This window comes from Rutilus rutilus (assembly GCF_951802725.1).
Source record: "Rutilus rutilus genome assembly, chromosome: 9".
Taxonomy (NCBI): Eukaryota; Metazoa; Chordata; class Actinopteri; order Cypriniformes; family Leuciscidae; genus Rutilus; species Rutilus rutilus.
This window is the reverse complement of record NC_140223.1, coordinates 32,434,474-32,460,782: the sequence shown is the minus strand read 5'-3', so window position 1 is coordinate 32,460,782 and position 26,309 is coordinate 32,434,474. Positions and strand designations below refer to the sequence as shown.

At 38.0% G+C, this 26,309-nt stretch overlaps 1 protein-coding gene across 2 annotated transcripts in view; it reads left to right on the top strand.

Annotated features, from left to right (window-relative positions):
* Positions 1 to 21,634, top strand: part of mtus2b (microtubule associated tumor suppressor candidate 2b) — a 46,296-nt gene extending 24,662 nt beyond the window's left edge. For both annotated transcript variants that reach the window (XM_084419237.1, XM_084419236.1), the window contains 11 exons: positions 2,594 to 2,680; positions 4,304 to 4,402; positions 5,600 to 5,799; positions 13,063 to 13,129; positions 14,607 to 14,821; positions 16,048 to 16,153; positions 16,407 to 16,480; positions 16,567 to 16,665; positions 18,758 to 18,877; positions 20,021 to 20,118; positions 21,026 to 21,634. In XM_084419237.1, the coding sequence (XP_084275363.1) occupies positions 2,594 to 2,680; positions 4,304 to 4,402; positions 5,600 to 5,799; positions 13,063 to 13,129; positions 14,607 to 14,821; positions 16,048 to 16,153; positions 16,407 to 16,480; positions 16,567 to 16,665; positions 18,758 to 18,877; positions 20,021 to 20,118; positions 21,026 to 21,233 (1,373 nt within the window). In that variant the 3' untranslated portion in view covers positions 21,234 to 21,634. The remainder of the gene's footprint in view (positions 1 to 2,593; positions 2,681 to 4,303; positions 4,403 to 5,599; positions 5,800 to 13,062; positions 13,130 to 14,606; positions 14,822 to 16,047; positions 16,154 to 16,406; positions 16,481 to 16,566; positions 16,666 to 18,757; positions 18,878 to 20,020; positions 20,119 to 21,025) is intronic.
* Positions 21,635 to 26,309: the final 4,675 nt, after the last annotated feature.

Below are 26,309 nucleotides of genomic sequence, written 5' to 3'. Positions count from 1 at the left end.
GAACTATCCCTTTAACGTCACTATATTTTTAACTGTTAAATGCGTTATTGTCACGTTAACTTTCTCTACATTCAACACAACATTTTCGTCATACATTAGAATTGCAGTGTGGCACATTTTTCCACCCCCTTTTTCATTGACATGATATAATTCGCAGTCTACCAATGGCCAATAGTGAAAATAATTGCTTTTATCGGCCGATGCGATTATTGGCCGACACATTGGTGCATTTATTTCTGAAACAACATTTATTTCTGAAACGGTTTAGTTTGAGGTTTGTATAACAATTTTGAAATGTTACTGGAATGTTTTCTAAACGTTCTGAAAATTCCCATAATTCTATCCCTTTTGAATAAGAAACAAATATTTTTAAAACATAAAAAAATGGACGCTTTGAACATTCAGAGAACCTTCAGAAATAGCGTTTTCATAGCGTAATAAGAATGTTAGCAAAACGTTCTGTTAGCTGGGTTGCTCATGTGTTAATTGTAATACAGGATCTCAAGGTTTTGCACGTGTCAGAAGGACATATTTGGCTGTTGAATCGCATACACCATGAATGCTGCATTTTTGAGGTAGTAATATTACGATTAGACCATGCATAAACGACAACAACACTGTATTATGAATAGTTAAACCCTTCCTTGAAAACTTAACACTTGACTTTATTGATCTCGAACAGTGTCGCATTAATCATTAATCCTTGCAGCCTCTTTGCGGTGACTTTTTCAGGTTGTAGCGCGTGTGAGTGTGAAGGAGGATGTGTCAGCGTTTTTGAGACCTGGCTAAAAATCCATTATAAATCTGAGAGGAGGAAGGTGAAGACAACACGTCTGCGGTGTCAGCAGAACACGCCACATAACTCTGGACACCGGCATGAGTTTGCAACTCAGGGCCCTAGGAAAATGTTTAAAGAGATAGTTCACCCAAAATGTTTTAAATCTGTTATATTTTACTCAACTTCATGTTCTCCTGAACTCATATGACTTCATTAGGTGGGAAAGAAAAGCGTGAACTTTCTGGTTAGTAAAGATATGAGGGTGAAGAAAAGATAGCAGTCTTTATTCTTGGATGAATTATGGTTGCTGTTAAGAGACTGCTGGCTAAAAACGTTTTGTGGCGGTACTGTGGTACAGTTATGGTATCTGTTATTTTCATAATATTACTGTATTTTTTTGATCGAGTTATGCAGCCTTGATGAGCATCAGAGACATACATTTTTCCAATCCCAAACTTTTGATGTTTCCTTTTTTTTATATATATATATTGGGCCTTTATAATCGATAGAGACAGTAGAGGACAGGAAATGATTAAAGTAACGCAGGTTGGATTCAAACATGAGCACCACAACACAACTCCAACTACTAGGCCATGGCTCCAACATCAATTTTTACCTGATATTTTGCGCTTCTTTTTCCAAAGTCTACATTACATTTATTCATTTAATAGGCAGTTTTATCTAAAGTCAATTTCAAATAAGAATAATACGAGTATAAGCGATTAATCAAAGAGGGAAAACAATACAAGTAGCGCTACACTCTTAAAAATAAAAGGTCCAAAAGGGAGTTTTCACAGCGATGCCATTTTTGGTTCCCCAAAGAATCTTCTCAAAAGAACCATTTTTTCCCTAATGTGAAGAGGATTTTAATAATCTGAAGAACCTTTTATGAAGAAACCTATAATGCAAAGGTTCCTTGGGTGTTAAATGGTTAGTTCACCCAAAACTGACATATCTCTCATTAATTACTCACCCCAAACCCGTTCATCTTCAGAAAACAAATTAATATATTTTTGATGAAATCCGAGAGGTTTCTGAACCAGCCATAGACAGCAGGGCCCAGAAAGGTGGTAAAGACATCATTAAAACAGTCCATGTGACTCCAGTGGTTCAACCTTAATGTTATGAAGTGACGAGAATACTTTTTGTGCAAAAAAATAACAACTTTATTTAATAATCTCTTCCACATCATTCTCCTCCACTGTTGACGTAGTGTAAACGTCGCAGCACTTCCTGGATATACGTCAGAACGCCGGCTCACCATTGGCTGCTCCTGCTCGTGGTGCTCACATGACCAGCATCGGCCAATAATGAGCCGGCATTCTGACGTATATCCAGGAAGCGCTGCGATGTTTACACTACGTCAACAGCGTAGGAGAATGATGTGGAAGAGAAAGAGACTGTTGAATAAAGTCGTTATTTGAGGTTTTTACATCGCTTCTAAACATTAAAGTTGAGCCACTGGAGTCACATGGACTATTTTAACGATGTCTTTACTACCTTTCTGGGCCTTCAAAGTTGCAATGACGTTGCTGCATAGGGTCAGAAACCACTCGGATTTCATCAAAAATATCTTCGTTTGTGTTCCGAAGATGAACGAATGTCTCACGGGTTTGCAATGACATGATGGTAAATAATAAATGACAGGAATGTCATTTTTGGGTGAAATATGCCTTTAAAGGTTCTCCATGAAACCATCAATGCCAATAAATAACCTTTTTAAGAGTGTACCATAGACATGTTCAGTTGAAGTGTAAGTGCAGAACAACAGGGAAAGGATATTTTCTTCAAAGCTTCTTCTTTGGTTCTCCACAGGTCCACACAGTGATGAAAGCAGGACTCATAACCCCCCGCCCCCCAGCCGCCGCTCTCTGCACACGCCCCCTCGCGCATCACCCGTGGGTAAGTCGCGCCACCGCCAGCTCCTGAGCGTAGTAATATGTCACATGACCCTGTGTGAAGACAGAGGTGTGTCACAAGCACTATGTGTTAAAGAGTCACTGAAGTAGAAGCCTGTCGACAGCTGAAGACATCATTAGAATAATAATAACAGAATAATATTCTCACTCTTACAGAGAATTGAGCAAACCAAGTAATTATGGACAAAATCAATTCATGGCTTATAAAGAGGGAGATTCGTTCGCTCTGATGGAGAACAAATCTTACGAAGCAATAATAGCAATGAGCTTTATTTAAAAATACACCAATAAACCCTCCCAGAAGAGGTATATAAGATATATATGTTTTTTTTTTTTTTAAATCCATAGTTTTTATTACGAAAATAAAACTTTGGATACATGTTAAGACTGTCAAAATACACAGCATTTTTTTTTTTCAGATCTTTTAAATAAAAACTGTACGAGATATAATAACCATTTACACATGAAATTATGCTGATTTCTTTGTTTTAATTCTCATAAATGTTCAATCCATCTAATGATATATACAAATAAAATGTATCAGAAATATTGATATAAAATACATGTTTTCTTGCATCACACTGGTTTTTGACCGCTCTAGTAACATTTTCAATTGTTTTGTTTTTTTTATTAATAAAAAGGGGGTAAATGAAGCAATAGCATGGTAAAAACACAGTAACATTCAAAACTTTACAAATGTTTACATTTATTTATTAATGAGAAGTTATTGATCAGATACAAAATGGTTTTAGCTGAAAAATATTAAGTTATGACTGTTTAAAAGATGTAAAATATTATTAGAGGGTTAAGCTGAATGATAAAGTTCATCAAATGTGTATATAAGCTCCTATCAATGTAAACTACTTTTTTATTGTAAATTATTGTTATAATAATTTACAATAAAAAAGTAGTTCTATAAAAATAACTAATAAAAAGTAGTTATATATAAAAAATATATATATAGTATATAAAGAATATATTTGACCATAAATACAGTAAGACCAGTAATATTGTGAGATATTATTACTATTTACTAATATTCTATGTGAATATATTTTAAAATGTAATTTATTCCTGTGATCAAAGCTGAATTTTCAGCATCATTACTCCAGAATGAAATAATTCTAATATGATGATTTGATGCTCAAGAAACATTTATTATTATCAATATCGAAACAGTTGTGCTGTTTATTTTCTCACTTTTTTTCAGGATTTTTTGATGAAGTTCAAATATATAAGTTCAAAATAACAGCATTAAAATAAATCTTTTGCAACATTACTAATGTTTTTACTGTCACTTCTGATCAATTCAGCAGTGTTCTTGCTGGAAAATATATTACAAATATATATAATATAACATGTAACATTGTCCAGAATTCAGAGTTGATTTAGATTTTTTTATGTGTATATTTATATATATAAATATTCTTGAAGAGCCCTTTAGTGGCTGAAGTATGCATTGCACCACAGCTGATCACTGCAGTCACAGTATGAGAGAAACATTAGTGGGCCGAGGGCTCCAGCTAGTGGACACTTTCAGCACTTACTTAATCTTTATGTAAAGCTACTGTACAATATAATAAATGCGCTCTTTGTTTCTCTACAGCCTCTAGAAAGGAGTTTCAAAGGGATGGAGAAATCAGCCGTCCCATTGTTTCGTCCCCGAAGAGGTTTGCAGTGGTCTGTCCCAAGCCTCAGTCCCCCGGTGAGTGTCCCGTGACCGTGTGAGGTCTTTTTCTTCCGCTCGCCCCTCCCACTGTCATTTCACATCCCTCATTAACCAGCTACTAGTGGTTGTCATAGCAACACTGTGAAGACTAAAGACTTCCATTAGGAAACCGGCGACTAATGCTTCCAGACTAATGGAGTCTTAAAATAAGATCATTTTACATTTTGCTCGGTTTTTTATTTCTGTATTCTTAATAATTCTGTTGAAATTCACAATTAATGGAACATACCAATACATAATGTCAGTTTGGATGATCCATGTTAACAGTTGTTTGGGACTGGTAAGATTGTTGTTTTGAAAGAGGTCCTTTATGCTCACTGCATTTATTTGACCAATCGATACAGTGAAAATAGTAATAGTGTGGAATATAATTACAATTTAATTTTTGTTTAAATATACAGTCAAACCAAAATTTATTCAGACACCTTCAACATTTCTCACATTATCAGTTTATTCGCTATAGTTTAGAAAATGGTGATAAAATACGACAAGAACTCAGTTATCAAATCAGTTGATATTCCACTGGTTTTGTCCATCCTTCTGTCTCACAAATGAATTAGGTTGAATAGCTGTCATCTGTTAAATTTAAGTGCATAATTAGATAATACCAATTTAGGTAAACCAATTACCAAGCAATCCTTAATTTTGTTCAGTCTGTGGTGTAAAAAGGTCGCATTAGCAATTAAAGAAAAAATACTTAAGCAAAACATGGTCAGGTCAAAGTGTCTGAATAATTTTTGGTCCCAAATTTTTATAAATGTTACTGGTAGTCCACTGTATGAAGAATTTTTGGGTATAATATGTCACAGTTTACTTTATTTTGCTATCCTCACTTACATAAATGAACCATAAAGTCCTGCACCCACTAGTAAAAAAAATATATAAAAAATAATATCTGGTGTCTGAATAATCTTTGGTTTGACTGTATGCTAACATGTAAATAAAGTCATACAACTTTGGAACAACCTGAGGGTGAGTAAATGATGGCAGAATTTTCATAGGGTGAACTATCCCTTTAAAGGTTTGGTTTTCCCTTTTGGTATTGGATGCATGTAAACCTATTGTAGGAGACCTCCAAAACAAAATTAGGAACCTTTAAAATAGCATAACAAATCTCATTCTCGTACTAACACGTCATATCTTTAAGCAGTTTTTTTTCTTCAAATCTCCCAGTGCGTCAGAAGTCATGTGTGGCTCGTCTGGGCGGGCGTTCAGACGGTGTGGATGCCGAGCGGGAGAAGTTGATAATGCAGAGACTGAAAGAGAGATGTGAAGATCAGGCCCGGCAGCTGATCATCCTGCGGGAGGAGCTCAGGAAGTCTTCACGATGCCTGGATGTGTTCACCATCAGCACACAACACTTCTGCCAGAAGGTGACGCTCTCAGAGTCTTCACATGACACCACTGTGACTAACTTAATAGTTAAGACCCGTGATGGTACCACAAGGGGTTGCAGGTTCAATCCCAAATAGGGATTACCCAGAATTCATGATGATGTAAATGAACTGCTGAAAAATAGTTTGAAAGAATCAATTTGTGGAAACGAGGCAGTCAAAGTGATCAAGTGTTGTGTTCAAGAGCCCAGGGGGTCAAAGGGAAACGCCTTGATGGGGCTGTCAAAATGACTGAAAAACTAAATTGGAATTTTATACTAAAATATTACTAATATTCAAATTAAAAGGCATAGTTTCAGTTAGGCTTGTCACCTGAGGCCACAAGAGGGCGCGGTGAGCAAAATATTAACGCACCACATTTAATTGTTTATTCAAAGCAATACACATTACATGAGTGTCTGAAAATAAGTGCATAAGGTTTATACTAATGTTTATAAATCAAATATAATTTCATAAATCACGTAAACAATTATGAACAAAACAGCATCATGCATTTATGCCTAGTTTATTACGAAGAGCCGAAGCGGTGATCACACGGAGTACTTTTTGAGTCTAAAAACACGAGTAGCTGTGGAATGGAAAAAGCCCAACGAAGTCTTGAGACGTGTTTTTCCACGTTTTTACAACTTTAGTTAGTGTGTAATGTTGCCGTTTGAGCATAAAAAAGATCTGCAAGGTTACAAAGCTCAAAGTTTACTCCAAAGGGAGTTTTTATTTAACAGAATCCCCTTTTCAAGAACTACAACGAACGGCTCGTTTGGACTTCAACGTGATTTTCCCAGATCTTATGAAGTCAAAATGCTACTCATTTAAATAATCTCCGCCCACGGAATACGCAAAGAAGGGGACGAGGCCTGATTGAGCTGTGCTAGAGAAGACAATGACAGTCGTTATGTTGAAGAGACACCCATTTTTCCACCCATTTCCAAAACTCATTTGTTTGACCTTCCTAAGGCTGACGAACTTAGAAATTATTTTTAACACTGTTCCTGAACATTATAATCCCAACGTGTATCTGTGTGCTGCACATTTTATGGAGAACAGCTGCAGGCTACGCACAAAAGCTTCTCCTGAAATGGAGCAGTTCCCACTTTGTCGGGACAATCTGTTGTTTAGGGATCTCATCTTGTTCGTATGTCTTTGCATTTTCTAGTAATTACAATTATATGTTTTATGTTGTTGCTGCGATGTAAAGAAAGGGCAAAGCTTTGCCTCCGCTAGCCTGCTAGCTAACATTACAGTATTGATGTAGTGTTTACTGTTGCTTTTGTAAGCTCTCGCTTTTGTAAGACTGTTTACCGCCCCTTAGGGAAATTAACCATGGTTTTACTTTTGGGGTCGATTACTGTTTGTATTACCATAGTTTTCCGGAAAGAAAATCTTGATTAAATGGTGTATAACATCGTATCTAAAATGTATAAAAAAAAAAAAAAAAACAACAACTCCGAAACGTCCTGTGAAATCCGTCCTGCACGATCCTCTTGTTCGTTAACATTCTTAAGTCTGAATCAGGCTTGAATTGGTTTGAAATTGACGCCATCCTTAATATTTACATCTGAGTAGAGCTTGCGGTTATGGAGGGGCGGGACATTTCCCGAACACACTCTAAGCACTGCCAATCACAACACACTGGGCCAGCTAACCAATCACAGCACATTTCAAAAGGAGGGGCTTTATCGAAAACAACGCATTCATCCAGACTGGGGAGAGAGGTGCTGTAATAATGTAAAATGTGAAAAATAATGTGTTTTTTGAACAATCAAGCATGAAAACATATTCTAGTAGACCCCAAAAACAAAATCAAGACTTCATAAAAGGGCATAATAACCCCTTTAAAGTCAAACTTCTTTTTACTTTACATGGCTTTCTAAACATGCGGCTCTCTGTTGCGAGACTCAAGTGTAATGGTCAAAGATGTCCGTCTAGCGCACGTTTACATAGAAAACAATGGAAAAGCAGTGTAGAAATGCGTTCTGTGTGAACAGCTTGGCTACTGCTTTGACGTAACCAAGATCTTCTCCGTATTAAGCTTCTCTATTTCTGAAATGTTTTGAATAAACAGCGCAGCAGCGCCGCATCTGGTGGGTTTTACTGGATAGGCTAACAAAAACATTAAAACGCAACAACGACTTTTACATCATCACATCTCGTGCGCCACTATAAGGCTGCCTGACGCACACCAAAAATTTGAAAGCGCCATTTTTGCATTCGAATGTGGATTTTTATTTTAAATTTGACAAATATTCGAAATTACAATTTTAATTTGACAGCCCTACTCTTTAACCCATTCGGCTTTAACCCTTCAAGCCATATTGTGTGTTTTTAAAAATTAGTATTAGTAGTGTTGTCAATGGATGTGTGCAGTTGCTATGGTGTTGTGGGGGGTTGTTAGGGTGTTACTACTTTTTTGATTGCTAAAGTGTTCTGAGTGATTTATGCTACTTGGTCACTAGGGTGTTCTGCATGGACATTTTGTATGTCATTGCTAAGGTGTTGTGAGTATTTGCATGTTTCTATGCAGTTGCTAGGGAGTTCAGGATGGTTTCCATGGTGTTGCCATATGGTTGTTAAAGCGTTCTGAGTGGCTGTTAGCATGTTGCTATGCGTTCACTAGGGTGTCTTGGCTGGTTTTTCTGGCATTGCTAAGGTGTTGTGGGTGGTTGCTAGGGCGTTGCTACTTTGTGGTTGCTAAAGGGTTGTTGGTGGATGTTGGTGTGTTTCAATGCAGTTTCTAGGGTGTTCTGGATGGTTGCTAGGGCGTTGTTACTTTGTGGTTGCTAAAGGGTTGTGGGTGGATGTTGGTGTGTTTATGTGCCGTCTCTAGGGTATTCTGGATGGTTGCTAGGGTGTTGTTATGTAGTAAACAAGCCAAATGGGATTGTTTGGGATTTATTGCACACAACCACAAATGTCATGATTACCATAGTTTAAGTGTTGGCACTGTACTATAGGACATGTTGTTTATCATATTTCATCTGGAATGCTTTCCCTCGTCTGATTGAATGCTTGTATGTGAAAATGTGTGTTCGTGGACCCAGTGGTATCAGACAATGCACACGTGTTATTTTCTTCTTTATTGATCTCATCCTCCTGTTCTTCTATCTCTCCATCATTCACCCCTCCTCCTCCCAACATCTCCGAGTGTGTGTGTGTGTGTGAGAGAGAGAGAGGGCGAGAGGCTTGGGGGTTGTCTGAAGAACATGTGTAGAATCGCAGACTCACACGACTCGTTGTTGAAATAGTCAGCCTATGACGCTAAAAACAGGATGAGGTAAGGTCGTTTGTTGGGTGATTTTAGCCTTTTTCTACCACATTCTCCCTAACTCCTCCTGTCTGTCTGTCCTCCACTCCCTCTCTCTCTCTCTCTCAATCGGTGTGCGTATGGTATTCCCCTGACAGGTTTTTATAAAGCTACATTTTGTCCTAGCATGAGCCAATGTCTCTCTCTGTGTCTCCATCCTACATGCTGTTCGGATACTACAGAAACAATGCCAGGAAGAGTGTGTGTGATGCTGCTTTCTTGCTCTGTGACTTGTTTGCTAAAGTATAACCAGTGATGCTTTTTGTATAAGACCTGGTTTATTTCATATTCATTCTACATTCATCTTTTATATACTTTGTGATGATGGTAGTGTATGCATGTGTGTGTGTGTGTGTGCTGTCAGTGAAGACAAACATGTGCTCTTACGGAGAGGGAAGCCCCACCCTGAATGCTGAGTCTGACACTTGATGCAGATGGTTTGATATCATAATTCTATTGTTTTAAAGCTTTAAAGCTTCTATTGTTTTAAAGCTTTTGGTCTTTATTGACCTTTTTATATAAATGCATTTGAAATGAAACCACTAACTAGATTTGAACATTTTCTGAAGAAATTGTCAGTGTTGCCCTTGCAAAACTTGTCGCCACAATGTTGGAGCGGTTGGATGTTTTTGAATGGTTGCCAGGGCATTGCTATGTGGTTCCCAATGTTTTGTGAGTGGTTGTTTGCAGGTTACTATGTGGTCAGGGTGGTTGCTAGGATGTTGCTTTGTGGTTTCTAAGGTGTTGTAAGTGGTTCTTGATGTGTTGCTATGCACTTGCTGTTGTGTTCTGGGTGGTCGTTATGTGGTTGCTAAGGTGTTGTGAATGGTTCTTGTGTGAGTGGCTTGGGTGTTGCTGTGTGGTTGCTAAGGTGTTGTAAGTGGTTCTTTATGTGTTGCTTTGCAATTGCTGTAGTGCTCTGGGTGGTTGCTAAGCCGTCACTATGTGGTTGCTAAGGTGTTGTGAGGGGGTCTTTGTGTTGCTATGCACTTGCTGTAGTGTTCTGGGTGTTTGATAGGTCATTACTATGTGAATGCTAACTTGTTGTGATTCTTTATGTGTTGCTATACACTTGTTGTAGTGTTGTGGGTGGTTGATTGTTCATTGCTATGTTGTTTCTAAGGTGTTGTGAGTGGTTCTTTATGTGCTGCTATGCAGTGTTCTGGGTGGTTTCTGAGGTGTTGCTACGTGGTTGCTAAGGTGTTGTGAATGGTTGTTTGCTGGATTCTTTATGGTCACTAAAGTTTTCTGGGGGGTTGCTAGGGTGTTGCATTGTGGTTTCTTAGGTGTTGTGTGGTTATTTATGTGTTGTCATGTGGTTAATGTGGTGTTCTGGCCAATTGCTAGGGCGTTGCTATGTGGTTGCTAAGGTGTTGCTATGTGGTTTGATGTGGTTGCTAAGGTGGCTGTTTGCAGATAACCATGTGGTCGCTAAGTTTATATGGGTGGTTGCGTGATGCTGAGCAGTTTCTATGTGGATTCTATGGTTTTCTGGGTGGTTGCTATAAGGTATTCTGAGTGTTTGTTTGTCTATTGCTATGTGGTCACTAGGGTCTTCTGGTTAGTTGCCACAGTGTTGCTTTTGAAGGTGTTGTATTTACATGTGATTGCTAGGGTGTTCTGGGTGGTTGCCAGGATATTTCCATGTGGTTGCTAAGGTGTTGTGAGTGCTTGTTTGTGCATTGCTAGAGTGTTCTATTTGGTTGCTAGAGCTTTGCAAGGACGTTGCTAAGGTGTTGTGAGTGTTGCCGCTAGGCGACTGCTATGTGGTTGTGTTGAGTGTTTTTTAACATGTTGCTATATGGTCACTAGGGTGTTTTGAGTGCTAATGAGTTCTCAATGGTATCTGGCATGTTCCTATGCATGTGGTTACTTTAGTTTATTTAGTGTAAACATATTGGTACAGAATATCACAGAGACGTTGGGCTAACAAGAAATATGATTCCGGACAAGTTCCAGAACCAAAACGTTTAGGGTTATGGGTTTATTTAAAGTCCTAACCCCTGAGATGAGCAGTAGTAACAGTGATGCTCAGCAGATATCACTAATACGAAAGTCCATGTATGATATGTGTTTTTAAAGCATGTTTAAGCTGTAGGTGTGTTGGGTTGTAACAGTGTTACACCCTACAGATTTATCTTTTGTTTTATAGGTGGCGACTGAGTCCTTGAGACTGCCTTGCTCTCACTATTATACTCCTTTCGCAGCAGGAAATGAAAGGTAACCTACGCTGAGCCAGTTGGATTAGTATTCATGGAAAGACTCTGTCCAGGGATCTGCGTGTTATGTTGTGTGCTGGAGGAAGATCTGACTGGGTGAGAGCTGTAGATGTGACACAATGATAACAGGTCAGGGCATTTGTGGGGTCATGGGGTCTTGACCCTGCTGTTTGTTTGCAGTGTGAGAGGGTCAGGTGTTTTTTTAACAGCAGATGGCGTTTGGAGCTGAATGAGTGTAGGATTCATGACTGCTGTGTTAAAATGCTGACTCATGACGTATCATTTGCTGATTCTTATTAACAAGTATGGATCATAAACATCTCATTATGTTGTGGCATCATCAAACATTCCTGTTATTTATGTCACTTTGGAGTAAATGTGCTATTAACAGATAGAGGAACTACTAGTTAGATAGAGGTCTGTGACATGTTTATCTGGAGCTTGCTGGGTTCATTTAAGGGTTGAGGAACATTGTTTTATATTTAATTATGTGTGCTGCTGGTATACAGAGATATCTTGTTTAAAGGGGACCTACTATGCCATTTTTCAAAGTCTTGATTTTGTTTTTGGGGTCTACTAGAATAGATTTTTATGCTTGAAAGTTCAAAAAAAAAATTTCACATATTTCACATTAATTGCAGCATCCATAACGAACTGTGGACGACTTCACTGTTTTTGCTCCCTGTCCTTTTGCTTTATTTGATAATTGATTTATCGCGGATTCCCGCGTATGTCTTATATGCACTCTTCAAAAAGGCGCTGATTGTTGACATGCTAAAATATATAGATCATCAAATTGTATATGTAGGGATGAAAGATAGAATGTACTGAATCACAGTTTGCATGCTAACTTGCAAGAGCAAATCTATTTAAGTCCACATGTCATTTGAAACACAAAACATGTCGAGAGCTGTAGCTCCGTTTGCGAATTCACAACAAGTTTGCGAATGTTAATTGCAAAATTGTTTAACTATATTGGTAATGATGGAATAGTTGTCTAACTATACTTTTGGGAAAGCTCGATTGTGTTTTTAGCCCCCAATGCACCCCTGTTTAATTCCTGTTTCTATGAAGCTCCTCCTTCTGAAAAGTGCAATGTGCTCTGATTGGTCGGCCGAGCCAGTGTGTTTGGTGATTGGCCAACTGCTTCAAGTGTGTTGGCAAATGTCACGCGCCTTACTATAACCTTAAGTTTCAACACACTACTAACAAACTCAACCAGGCCTCGTCCATTTATTTTGCGTGTTCCTTGAGCATTAATTATTTAAATGAGGAATACTCAAAACTTAATACTACAATGAAGGCGTTTCAGGGAGTTCAGAAACAGTGTTTACTCATATATAGAGAACAACTGCCTTTGGAGTGGCTTTGTGCTTTGTAACTTTGCAGACCTGTTTCATGCTCAAACAGCAACATTACACACTAAAGGAAGTTGAAAATTTAAAAAAGCATAAATAGGTCCTTTTTAAAGTGGTATTTTGGCTGGTATGTTTAGTTAAAAGTGAGCATCATAGAGTTATTCGCAATTTTGCAGATTCATCCCTCATGTTTATTCATAACAAAATTTTGAAACGTTTGATAACACATTTACTGTGGTAAGCACTGTTGAACACATTTTACATCAGTTCCACTGCCTAATTGTCCCCTACTCATGTGAGTTTGCAGATTCTGTGTGGAGCAATTCATAACACATTTGTGTATCCCTCCGTGTGTGTTTTCCAGAGCGAGAGCGCTGTCGTGAAGGAGAGGGAGTTATCCCTGCAGTTAGCCAGGATCAGGGATGAAGTGGGTAAGTCTTCTCTGGACATCACACACACACAACAGTGATCTCATGTCGCCCACTTGTGCTGCTCCATACTCACAAATGTTAGAATGAGGTCAACCACTCAAGAAATAAAAAACAAACTGACCTGTAAATGGCATTTTTCTCTTTCCATCCCCCTCATAGTTGAGTGTCATATTCCACAAATATGGCACACTTTGGTGTGTCCTCCCCTTTTTTTTTTTTTGGAAGCTTTAGTGGCACAATTCCATTTTATTTTGTTTATAAAGTTTTAAATTTGGTAGGTAAACTATTTTGTAATATACAATTAAGCTAGGATGAAAATCAGCTAGTTTTAAATGCATCAAATATCTTGTATAAAACCATACAGTGTCATAATTTTGATTGATATTTAGTTTCATTTTTAAACACCAAATACTCTATATTCATCTGTGTTATTTTGCATACAACTCTGTTACAGTATGATTTCCCCTTATTATGAAAAATATGCTATTCCTTAAAATTGTCACACCCAAGAAACATGACTTTCCATTTGATCAGTTTTTACAAAAGATGATGTGTTGACTGCATTTGTCAAGCTCAAGCTTCAACCCTAGTTATTCAAACAAATGTTTTTCTTTAATTTATGGGAAATTTAAGTTTATCAATAGCTACAAACCAGGTTTATTATTATAACTAAAAAAAACAAAAAAAAAAAACATTATTAAATTCATTTGAACTGAAATAAAAAAAATATATACAAAAACATAAACTTATGTTATTACAGCTAATTGCCAAGGCAACATTTCCCATTTTTATTTAGTTTATCTTAATGAACTAAAAAAAAAACTAAAACTGAACAAATAAAAATGTATTTAAAAAAACTATATAGATATTTAAAAAAATAATTAAATAAAACTTCTGAAAATTACAAAAAAATACAGCAAAATTACAAAGATTTTAACTGAAACTAAAATGAAACAGAAAATATAAACATATTAGCATCTCAATAAACAAATAGCATCTCAATAATACTAAAATAACTGCTACAAACTAACATTTGGTGTCAAAATTGCCAGCCTGAGTGACAGCTTTATTTATGCTCAATGTGTGAACCTGTTTCTTTGAACCTTGGTTCCTATTCTGGTAAATTATTATTATTATTTTTTAATAAATGTTGATTATTTAATATTGATTGCTATAAAATTGCAAGAGCACACAAATCAGGGGGTTTTATATGTTAGGATTAAAAATATTTTTATTTTGGTAAATCTCAAATTTAATTAATAGAAAATAAAACAGCTCATATATTATTTAATTTCTTCACTAGAATAGGAAAACAAAAGTTGAAAGTAACATGGCTGAAAATTTTGCATATAAATATATCACTCAATCTTCAGTTTTAACATCAAATGTTGGTTTGTAGCTACTAATGATCAACATTTTCTCAAGGTTAAGTATGTCCTTTTCACTGCCCGTAACAAACAATTGTCGGTCTCTCCAGTGGTCAGTGTTCAGCGATGGGAGCGTCTGCAGGGTGAGAAGGCTCAGCTGGAGCAGAGTTTTGAGCGGGAGCTGAAAGCACTCCAAGAGGAGCAACAGCAGGAGCTCAAGGCTCTACAGGAGAGACTGGTAGAGGAGCACAACTCTGAAATTCAGCGACTCCGGCAACAACAGAACAGCCACCTGGTGCAGCTACGCTCCCAGCACCAGGACCAGGTGAGACGAGGAAGTAACAGGGTGTAAAGACTGGGGCTGAATCCGAAATCGTGCCCCTAAATATTCCCTACGTTAGTCCACTAAAACTGTTCACTTGAAGGAGTGGCTAAAAATGAGTGAGTGAATTCGGACAGCCGTTGAACGTACATTGGTTGTACACTCATTATTGCGGTGCATTGTGGGATTGAATGAGTGCACTCGATAACGTCCACTATGGTTTCGGACACCACTACAAATGGCTGTCCCCTCAAATAGCGCCCTATTTAAGGGTATAGGGGGCGATTTCGGATTCAGCCTGAGATTATCATTGACACACCTTGAAGAGGATCTTATTTTAGCATTATACACAAAGGACTGCATGGTGTGAAGGCTCAGAGAGGATTAAGAAAGCCTGGAAGGTGTTTGCATGTTTATGTAGTCTGAAAAGTAACCCAAAGTATACTTCAATTTTGACGTGAACTAGTTTAAACTAGTTCTGTTGGCAAAGATATATCCCTCTGTGAATTCTGCGTTGCATTCAAGTTTGGTGAACTTGACACACAAATTGATATATAGCTGCGTTTCCACCGCAGGAACTTTCCCCAAGAACTAGGTAGGGACTTTGGGGTGGTACTCGGTGTGTTTCGACCGCAGGAACCAGGGTCTTAATGAAGTTCCAGGTAAATATCCCCCCCTCAGAAAGTCCCTGCTGGCGAGGTAGTACTTTTTCAAAGTGCAGGGGTGGGACTTGGGCGCCGAACATGCTGATTGGTTGAGTTCACGCAGCATTTTGATTGGTTGACATTTTATTTCAACCACCATTTTTAAAAGTCTGTTGCGATGTGTGCAGTAAGAGTTGTTTGCTATCCGAATCAACAATGTAGTTTAAAAAATACGATCGATGGGCCGATGGACCGATGACGAGGTTCAGGCTTTAATAAGCTTAAATTCAGAGGATGAAATCCAGCGGAAACTGTAAAGTAGCGCGCAGTCCGACGTCACCGGATTAATTAGCCTAATCTTCACGGTACTTTAGACAGCGATGGAAACGCAGACAGCAACAGGTCTAGGGAGGAAAAATGTCCTGGGACAATTTGTCGGTGGAATTTCGGTGGAAACGCGGCTGATGTGAATTTTCTATGGACGGTCGAATATACGTTATACAGAAATTGCTGCATTTGAGCAAAAATAATCGAATATTCCAGAGCACCTTTTAAACGCTGAAAAACAACCGTTTTTGTTGTTAGATCGAGGAGATGAGTGAAAACCATGAGACGGCCATGGTGGAGATGGAAGCGACTCATGGTGCCACACTGGCCACTTTACAGGAAGAACACACCAGAACCATCAAGAGTGAGTCCTGCTGACAGACACATCCACCACACTCCCAGAAATCAAAGCGACTGTCTAAAAACCTAGCGAGCTGCCTACTTAGACAGCGTTATTTGAGCTAGAAGGTCTAAAGTAGCATATAGGTTTGGCCCACTTAGAGATCTCTGGTAACTTCTGCTTAACAACATCACTATTGACTGTTGAATCCAAACTGTGTGTTAATTCCTCTTCATCAGTGTGTTCTTACTAACATGAACTGGTTGTTTCTTTTTAGACCTGAAGATGGCACATGAGCAGCAAAAGAGGTCAATGGAAGAGGAATTTGAGAAACTCAGACTCTCACTGCAGGTACTGCATGTCCTCACTCTGAATGCCAACATGTGTTGTATTTATGAGGGCACGTGTAAAGGTGTGTGTTTCTGTGCTGTGTTTAGGATCAGGTGGACACGTTGACATTTCAGAACCGCACTCTGCGAGACCGAGCCAAGCGTTTTGAAGAAGCACTGCGCAGAAGCACGGATGAGCAGATAGTGGTACTGTCCTTGATGTTCTCTTCTGATTTGTGTGTGGCCAGTGGTATTTAGAGAAAAGTTAATCCCCAGGAAGTGCTTCATTTTTTTCCACTCTATTTTACAGTATGTGCACTTTCAATGTGTACCTCAATGAGTAATATAAGGTAACTACATGGGTTAAGGTTAGGTTTAGGGGTAGGTTCAGGACTAGTACATAGTTATTACCCACTTATTGTAATAACTACAATAAGTATATAGTGTATACATGTGAACAGGACTGTAAAATAAAGTGCCACATTTTTCCCCCAAAAAATGTGTCATCTGTGTTCTTCAAAAGAAAGATTTGGAACGAGGGTGAATGATTGCAGAATGTTAATTTTTTAGTCACCGTCCTTATCTAGATTACACCTCGGCTCACTCGACATCCAGGTTAAATGGATATGCGTTTTAAACAGTGTTGAAGGAGTTTGCATACTGGACACTTGTTAACTTTCTTTCTTTCTCTATACTCTTAAAAATAAAGGTTTCAAACGTTTTTTTTTTTTTTTAAAACGATGCCATAAGGGGCTTTTGCACTGGAGGGACGTTTTCATAGTTCCTATAACTATTGGTGGAAGAACCTACTTTTTTGGCGTGTTCGCACCGCAGGAACTGGGAATGACTTCAGTTATAGGAACTAAATTAGCTCTTACTTCAGAGTAGGGTCTAACCCAGGAAGTACCAGTGATGTAAGTGTACTTTAATTGGCCGAACGCATGCCATACGAAACACTACAACCCTAAAGGCCATGTAAACACACTAATCGTAAACACAAGTTGTCTAGTTAAAAATTGGATATGAACGCCCTCTCAAGTCGTATGTACCACTGGGAAGCTTGGGGATAATTTTGATACCCAAGTTCCTGAGTTGGCCGTGCCATAAACTTAAAACATAAACTAAAAAAAGAGAGGAGAACGATTGCTGCTGTGACTGCAATTCTTTATTAGTTTTTTTCCACAACAGCAACGCCGTCTTGTCGTTAAAGTAGTGCATATTTACATACGTATAAAAAATCATTTGAAGCATATTGTATGTTTTATACACAGCTAAAATAGCCTGTATTTGAACGCAATTCTGGAATCTTCAGCAAGCTGACTATAGATAGCGTTGACAATGAATGGGTTGCTAAATATCTTTTTGGCTTCAAGAAGATTTCCCCAATAAATAGGCAAGAATAAACCTGGTGTCCGCCATGATTCCTGTTCTTTCCGACAACAAAGCACTTGAATGCTACGAGCTTCCAATCACGACTTCTGAAGTGGGAAGTAGGAAATATCCAATAGCACTGCAAGTTGTCGTAGGATATTTAGTCTCTTAGCCATCCTTTTTGCTCTTTTAATCACATAATTGATATGTCTACATTCCATCTCCGTTATCACGAAACCCAATACACAACAAAAGCACAGCTCCGATCACGCCGTCCTCCATCCTCCAGCTGTTGAATGCTGTGTGTTAATTTATGTCACTTCAGAGTTCCTACTAGCGGTGTAGATGCAACCAGGAAAATGGCACTAGGGGAAAATATAGTCCTCGGGGGACCGTCCTGGTGGCTATTTCCTCTAACTGAGTTCCTATAACTACCCAGTGCAAAAGCCCCTATAGAAGAGCCATTTTTGGTTCCCCAAAGAACCTTTCACTAAGTTCTTAAAAGAAAGTTTTTTCCTTAGTGTGAAGAATATTTTAATAATCTAAAGAACTATTCTGCACTCTAAAGAGTCTTTTGTGGAATGTAAAGGACCCATGGATGTTAAAAGTTCTTCATGGAACCATAGATGCCAATTAAGAACCTTTATTTTTAAGAGTGTATCTGGTTTAGCTCATACATTCAAAGAAAAATTAATTGATTCATTAAATTATTTTTTGTGTTACTTAATTAAAATGGTTGTAAGAAGCGTATACTGTACATAGGCATACTTTATACTTTATAGTTAATAAATTGTAGTTAATTTATATTTTATCATATAATTATAATCAAATTCTGGTTATTATATGATTAGATGTGATTAGCTATGTGATTCAGATTTGAAGTAATTTGAATTTGTGTGTGTGTGTGTGTGTGTGTGTGTGTGTACAGGATGCTCTTGCTCCATATCAGCATATTGAGGAGGACCTGAAGAGTCTTAAAGAGGTTCTGGAGATGAAGAACCAGCAGATTCATCAACAGGAGCTCAAAATTTCAGAGCTGGAAAAAATGGTGAATTACAATAGAGAAAGAGATGGCTTTAATTATTAAAATATCCATGAAATTAGATGTTTCGTGACTTTTATTCCCTGTACTTATTATCAAAAGTTTAGTTTTAGCAGATATGTGTAAAATTGACAGTCGTTTTTATAGGAAAATAGGCCAAAAATATTGATGACTCATGTTGCACTACACAGATTTCTGTCCAATCAAATGCTCTATAAAATGAGAATGTCCCTCCCCCTGCCAATCAGAAAGTAGCCAATCATAGTTTGTGGCGTAACTAAAGTAATAAAAAAAAAGACCACCACTGTGTCTGAAATTGCGTATTGTCCGATTAGGTCCTACATTTGAATTTACATTGCAAAATTTGGACATACTACATCCACCATGTGTTTTACTGAAGCAATAAGCCCTTTGAAGCCGCTCCGCGTCGTGCCTAACAACGCCCCTTATGTGTTCTAAATTTACTGTAAAACACGGCTTCAAGGGTATTGCTTTTATAAACGGTTACTCCATAAAAATATTCATTTTAATATTTATTTTATTAGCAACAAAAAATACGTGTTAAACGTTATAACACATGTATTCCTCCGCGAAGCAATGTAGTTCCAAAGAGGTTGCCAAACAACACATCCAGCAACAAAGAAATACTAATGTAATGCGGTCACAGGGTGTATGTTTGAGTAATTTATGTTTGTTGAGTAACGCGGCTCAACCAATCAAAATCAAGGACCGGAACTATCCGTTGTATAATGTCACATAACCTACAGCGTCAGGTTCACTGCCATTCATAAATCCTCTCCTGTGGCCTCACAGGATAGTGAAGTGTTCATCGAATGCACACTTCAGAATCTCAGTGGAAGTAGTAGGTCATCTAGGGATTTTCGCATACTATGTAGTTGGACATACTACTCTTTTGGTGTACTGTTTTTTACATACTATATTGTAGGGAAGTTTTCGATTTTGGACCCAGTGCACCTCTTCTATATGCCCCCCCCCCCCCCCCCCCCCCCCCCTTCTATTTCAAGTGTTCACTTCTCATTTGAATTTACGTAAAAAGGGAAAAAAAATTTAAAACAAAAGTTCTCCTTTGAAAGAAGAAATGTCACAGTTTTTCAGTGATTTAGTGTGTTTGTCATATTTTTTGCACAGGCCCAAAAGAACGTTCTGTTGGAGGAGCGCATTCAGGTGTTGCAGCAGCAAAATGAAGACCTAAAAGACAGGATTGACCGCAACGTCGCAACGTCCAGGTCTTTATAAAACATTTCTAGTTTATACCATTAAAGGTACTGAGTAGGAAGTAAATCAAATACAAAATTCTGTCATAAAATTCCAGACTGCGCATGCTAATAGGTCCTTAACTCAATCTGCTTGCAATTCATCACATCACTCTCTACAGTATAAGGCACAGCTGGTTGGTTTCTGCTATATCAGTAGCGAATGATCTCGCTGCTCAACCTTCAAACCCTCCACCTTCCCCAGCTCCACCTGTATAGATCAGCTATGGGTAATTCTTGTACGCTATATTGTACAGCAGCATCATGTCTTGCCCACAGCAGCGTGTTGTGTGTGTATTGGCACTAGCAAGTCCTGTACTTGCTCTGCAACAGCAACATTAGCACTGTAGCAGATCTACTCCGCCAAGACCAAACATATCAACATTGTCACATTACCATGCCAAACACAAGAGCTTTCAAAAGAGCAATGAAATTGTGATTTCCTTCCCGACCCGCACCTTCCCAACTTTTAATAACTCCATAAACGTGATCTCTTTATAAACAGACAACAAACCCCAAAAACGCTTATAATAAGTGGACATGGCAAAACTTCAAGATCAAGCTCTGCGTAGGAGCCTTACAAGCATAAAGAAAACATAACGCCTCTGTTGACGGTGGTTTAGTTAAAATTGCAGAACATAACGAATCTTTGATTGCTGTAATATTACATAACGGATACCAAACACACAAGATGCCAGAATGTCGCAATGATTACCATGCTGTCAATCATCACAATTTTGAGTCGAGTTTTTGAGTTGAGCGATAATAAGGGGATACACTCCTGTATTTAAATGCGGTTGTCACTCCTGAAACTTTACAGTGTGTACGTGGCCTAAAGCTACAGAAGAATTCTCATTAGTTGTTTCCTCTATTCTACCAGGCAACTGTCAGAGGAAAACGCCAACCTGCAGGTGTACGTTGAGAAAGAGAGCAACGAGAAGAAGCGACTGAGTCGCACCAACGAAGAGCTTATGTGGCGTCTTCAAACGGGCGAGCTGAGCCCTCGAATGTCTCCCACCCAGTCGCCTCTTCATCGACCAGTCTCTGGTCCTTCTTCACCCTCCCGACAACAGCCCTTCCCTAGATGAGTGTCCAATTCTCCGCCACTATCTTTGACACTCTGTTTTGTTCCTTTTTTGTATCTTTAACTTATATTTCTCATCATGTGGTTTCTGATTGGATGGAACAGAGGATGCTTCCACACCTCTTACTCAGTGCGTTTTCTGTTTCATCACGTCTCAACTAACTCGTTACTGTATTCGTTGTAAGTTGCTCTTACTGAACATTGATAGGCTTTAATACAGTGATCAAGGTTTGAGTTTGAGCATTACTGAACAAAATAGATGAAGCCAAGTATTAGTGAAGGGATAGCTCACCCATTATTTTGTCATTATTTATTTATTCCAAACCTGTATGACTGACTTCAATGTGGAACATAAAATTGTCATTGTTGCTCTTTTTCATGCAATGACAGTACAATTAATGGGGAAATTTAAGTTCACTGATAATTTGTAACTTTCAGTGAGTTGAACAAAATCAGTCCTATTCATGAAAGAATCAATCAGTGGTACTTTTCCCAAAAGCATTGCTAGCCAATTATGGTCTCAAGTTCTGTTGTTACCAACATAGTTCAATGTTTCTGTTTCCCGAAACCATAGTCCCAACGAACATTTGAAAACAGCATCGCAAAATTGTGTGGTTGGCACGACATCTCTCAACCTGTGGTTAGCAGCAGTTTCTTGTTAAAGGAGAACTCCGGTCAATTTTAACATTGAGCTCATTTTTTTGTACATTTGGAGTGCTGTCAGTACAGAGAACAACGACAAAAATCGGTGTTGCCTACAACGTGTTATCCTCGTTTTAAAATTGGCACCCTGTTGACTTCAATGGGGCAAGTTTTAAAACTGCTTTTAGCCTCTTAACATCCTTGATGTGTCATTACAAGTGCACAGGTCATGTGAGTGATTCCTTCGGAGTGAACGCGGGTGAATCTGACTGCAGTAGATGTGAAAGATATGAATAAAAATGATGTTTATTCAGCCAGCGCACATACCTGTATTTACATCCTGTTTTCGGTCGAAGTCCACAGTAGTCGATTGTCGAGTTCACGCGCGTGATCATAGGTACTAAACCTATGCGCGTGAACGCGACAATCGACTACTGTGGACTTCGACCGAAAACAGGATGTAAATACAGGTATGTGCGCTGGCTGAATAAACATAATTTTTTATATATTTCTTTCACATCTACTGCAGTCAGATTCACCCGCGTTCACTCCGAAAGAATCACTCACATGACCTGTGCACTTGTAATGACACATCAAGGATGTTAAGAGGCTAAAAGCAGGTTTAAAACTTGCCCCATTGAAGTCAACAGGGTGCAAATTTTAAAACGAGGATAACACGTTGTAGGCAACACCGATTTTTGTCGTTGTTCTCTGTACTGACAGCACTCCAAATGTACAAAAAAATGAGCTCAATGTTAAAATTGACCGGAGTTCTCCTTTAATATGACACGTGGACTTAAATTGATTATGCTCTTGAGCACAATAAGCAAGCAACGTGCAGTACATTCTATACCTTTTATTCCATACATATTCCAGAAGTTATTACTCCACAACCTGAGGGACATCATAAACAACTGCTTATTGTTGAACCAATGTGGTTTGAACAACAGGTTTGAGACAAAGTTACTACGGTTTGGGGAAACAAAAAGTTACTACGCTTTGGTTTCTCCAAAGATGCATAATACTATGGTAGTTGCGCAGCGACTTATGTTGTTGTACAGGAAAAGCACACCAAACTTATTAGAAACTGGATCACCCAATTAATTAAAAACCAATTCATTCATACTCAAAGGAACGGTTCATTGACCAATTGGACATTGCTATTTTTCCTCACAAAGGGAAGATGTCAAGATTTTCAGTGAATTACGACCAATATAAGATTTTGGTCGGTTCTTACAGTCATGTGACTTTAGTAGACTTGGAATGTAGTGCACAAGTTGTATAGATCACTTTTAATACACTTTTATGGTGTCTTGTGTGATTTTTGAAGCTTGAAAGCATCGGTCCCCATTCGTTGTAATTGCATGGAAAAGAGCGAACAGCACATTCATTAGAATTTCTACTTTTCAAAAAGTTTTTGTGTTCCACAAAAAAGATTGTCATACGCATTTGTTAAAGTTGTTCCTTGAACAAATGTAACGGAGGCAAGCTAGTTAGAGCTGTGCAAGTAAACCTCACTCCCCTGGCCGCAAGAGGCCTCCCATGCCGGAGACGCAGGTTCGAATCCCGCTCGGAGCGGGTTGAGTAGGACCAGTTATATTGGTGCCGTGACCCGGATGTGAGTGAGGTTTAGGAAGTTGATTAACAGAGGCCGTAAACCTCACTCCCCTGGCCTCAAGAGGCACACTGGAGACTGCGGTCTTTAGCATCCTTGTAAGTGTGCCCGCATCCCATGCTGGAGACGCAGGTTTGAATAGTTTGAGTAGGACCGGTTTGACAAACATGATCCTACATTAGAGAGAACAGAAAAAGGAACATTATTCTCCTTTCTTTACTTTAATACTTTATTGTGTCCATCACAATGTTGTGCATTATGATGTTTCACAGGCCATTTTGAAATGTACCTTTTTGTACCTTCTACTCTGATGGATTTGGCTCTTGGGCTTGCGCTGAGGTGAAAAGTCTTCAACCTTTGCCTATGGTCTCAAGCTTTTCCAAAGATTGATCAGGACATCATGTATACCAGTTTTACTTGGAATATCTGCCTTTTTTCAAAGGAAAGCCACCCACCAGCAACCTTCTGCGCAAGCCGAGGCATTACTGTACTCGACACACTCAACAGGAAAACATCTCTACAGGCAAGTTTATGATGGACATGTCATTCAAATGAGGTAAATACTTTGTCATAGTTATATGGTCTAGGGGGTTAAATGTTGATGCAAAGGTGATTTTAACAAGTACTTACACTTTTTAAGGTGGTTCATCCACATGTTGTAACCACTATACAAGGATGCTAATATTAGCATGGACTGACAATTCAGTAGTGTAAATGACTTGCAAAACTTCAACCTGCCGTCTTTACCTTCGTCTTCTCACTCATGTTTGTGAGGGAAAACAACCCTCATGCCTTCATCTCAGCTATCCTTGTTTACAGAAATCTCCGGAATGCATTACACTGTAAGAACTGCCTGTAAACTTGACGCCATGGGTATCAGTCATGGCTGTTTGTGTCTCTTTTCTCAGTGTGTATCATAAGTCTTCCGGTTGCTCTAACCCAGATAACATGTTTAAACTGCATTCACGTGGACACTACTGAGGGCATTTGACCTACTTTGTAGAGACTTGGCTGCATAATATTAAACTGAAAGGTTTGCGAAAGTACTACAGAACATAACGTTAGCATTTTACGTTAGCAATGCGCTATCATGAGTACCTCACTTCTTGAAATGAAAACGCAGGCCTCTACAGAGATGTCTTGTTTATTATAATACATTCAGGGTCTCAAAGCCATGGTCTCAATACAGGAAGTTCTCTAGTCGTGAATAAGAACCTGAAAGTATTCAAACTGCACCTGTGTTTATCTTCCCTGAATGTCCTATAACAACTGTCCCTGTATATTATGTGGATCATTTGAACGTATATACGCACTTGCATTCTTGCTGACGTTGAGGTAAAAGTCTGGATTCAATCTTTGGGAACAGTAGAAAAGAGTTAGGAAGTCATATTGTTCATGAATGTTCCATTATTTGATGTCTTTAGGGGAAAATATACACGTTTTATTTTATGTCCAAGTGTACTTAGTAGTGCAGCTATTAGTGATTACATTTTTATGAGTTGCTCAAATGACCATGATTGATTTTTATAAGAACATAAAATCATTATTTTACGTTATTCAGCCTTAACATTTGTGCAAACAGAGAGCAAAAATGGCTGTTGCCATTGCAAACCATGATGGCTGATGTTATACCATTGTACTGGTGAATTTATTTCCTGCTCATTCTCAGAGAATCATTACCTCCCGTCTCAGTCAGAGATCTAGCTCAGGTTAGGAAGGTGCGTTACAAATGTCATTTCACAGTACATAATAATGTAAACTAAATGTACTGTATCTACAGTATATAATGTAAACTAAATGATATATTTGAAGGTTGGTGTCAATGTAATATCAGACTGTATTTCACTCAGCAATTAAATCAAAAGCGCTGAATGAAATATTGAAATTTCAAACCAACTACCTGTTTGCAGAGGAAAATGCTACTCTGTCAAGGTTCCTTGGGTGTGCGCTTGGATTATCTTCATCTCTGCTTTTGACATATAAATGAAAGGAAATCTTCAATTAACCAGGTTGTGAAATGCACTGAGTTTTTTTTCTCTTTTCTTTTTTTTGTGTGTGTCCCATGGACATGATTATGGAATTTCTGAATGTTTCTTTGTATTCTTAAAGGAATAGTTCAGCCGAAAATGAACATTAACTCGCTCTCAAACTCGTGTCATTTTTGTCCACAAAACAAGTTTTGAAGAATCTTACCCTTGTGGAAAAGAAGTGCACTTAATTGTATTGAAAAATTCGGTACTGGCAGAAATTATAACAACAATAAAATAAAAAGCCACTTAAGTGTACTTGGAGTGCTTTTCAATTACTATATTTATAAGCACACTTACGTGCACTTTTAAACATTTTACTTTAAAGTACATTTTAAATCATTGTTTAAAATACATATTAAAGCACATACTTGATTATAACGAACTGTAGCGTGTTATTCAATACTACATTTAAAGTTAATATATTTAAAATCGAGTTAAACTTTATTTTAAGGTGTCAGTATTACAGTGTAATTATACATTTAAGTACTGAGTAAGAAAAATTAACTACATGTACTTACTATAGGGGTTAGGATGAAGGTTTGGTTTAATTGTATGTAATTATGCATAATTTATAGGTATTACTACAGTAAATACATGTAACATGTGTAACAATGACACTGTAATTACAAATATTACAAGGATTACCAATTATTTTACATTTTAGTTTATCATAAATAGTTTTAGCTTGTCCATAATCCAGCCATATTTCAAAGACAATAGAATTATTAAATGATATATAAAGATGTACTTAAGTCCTATTTAAGTGAAAAGCTATTATGCATTTTTATTTAAT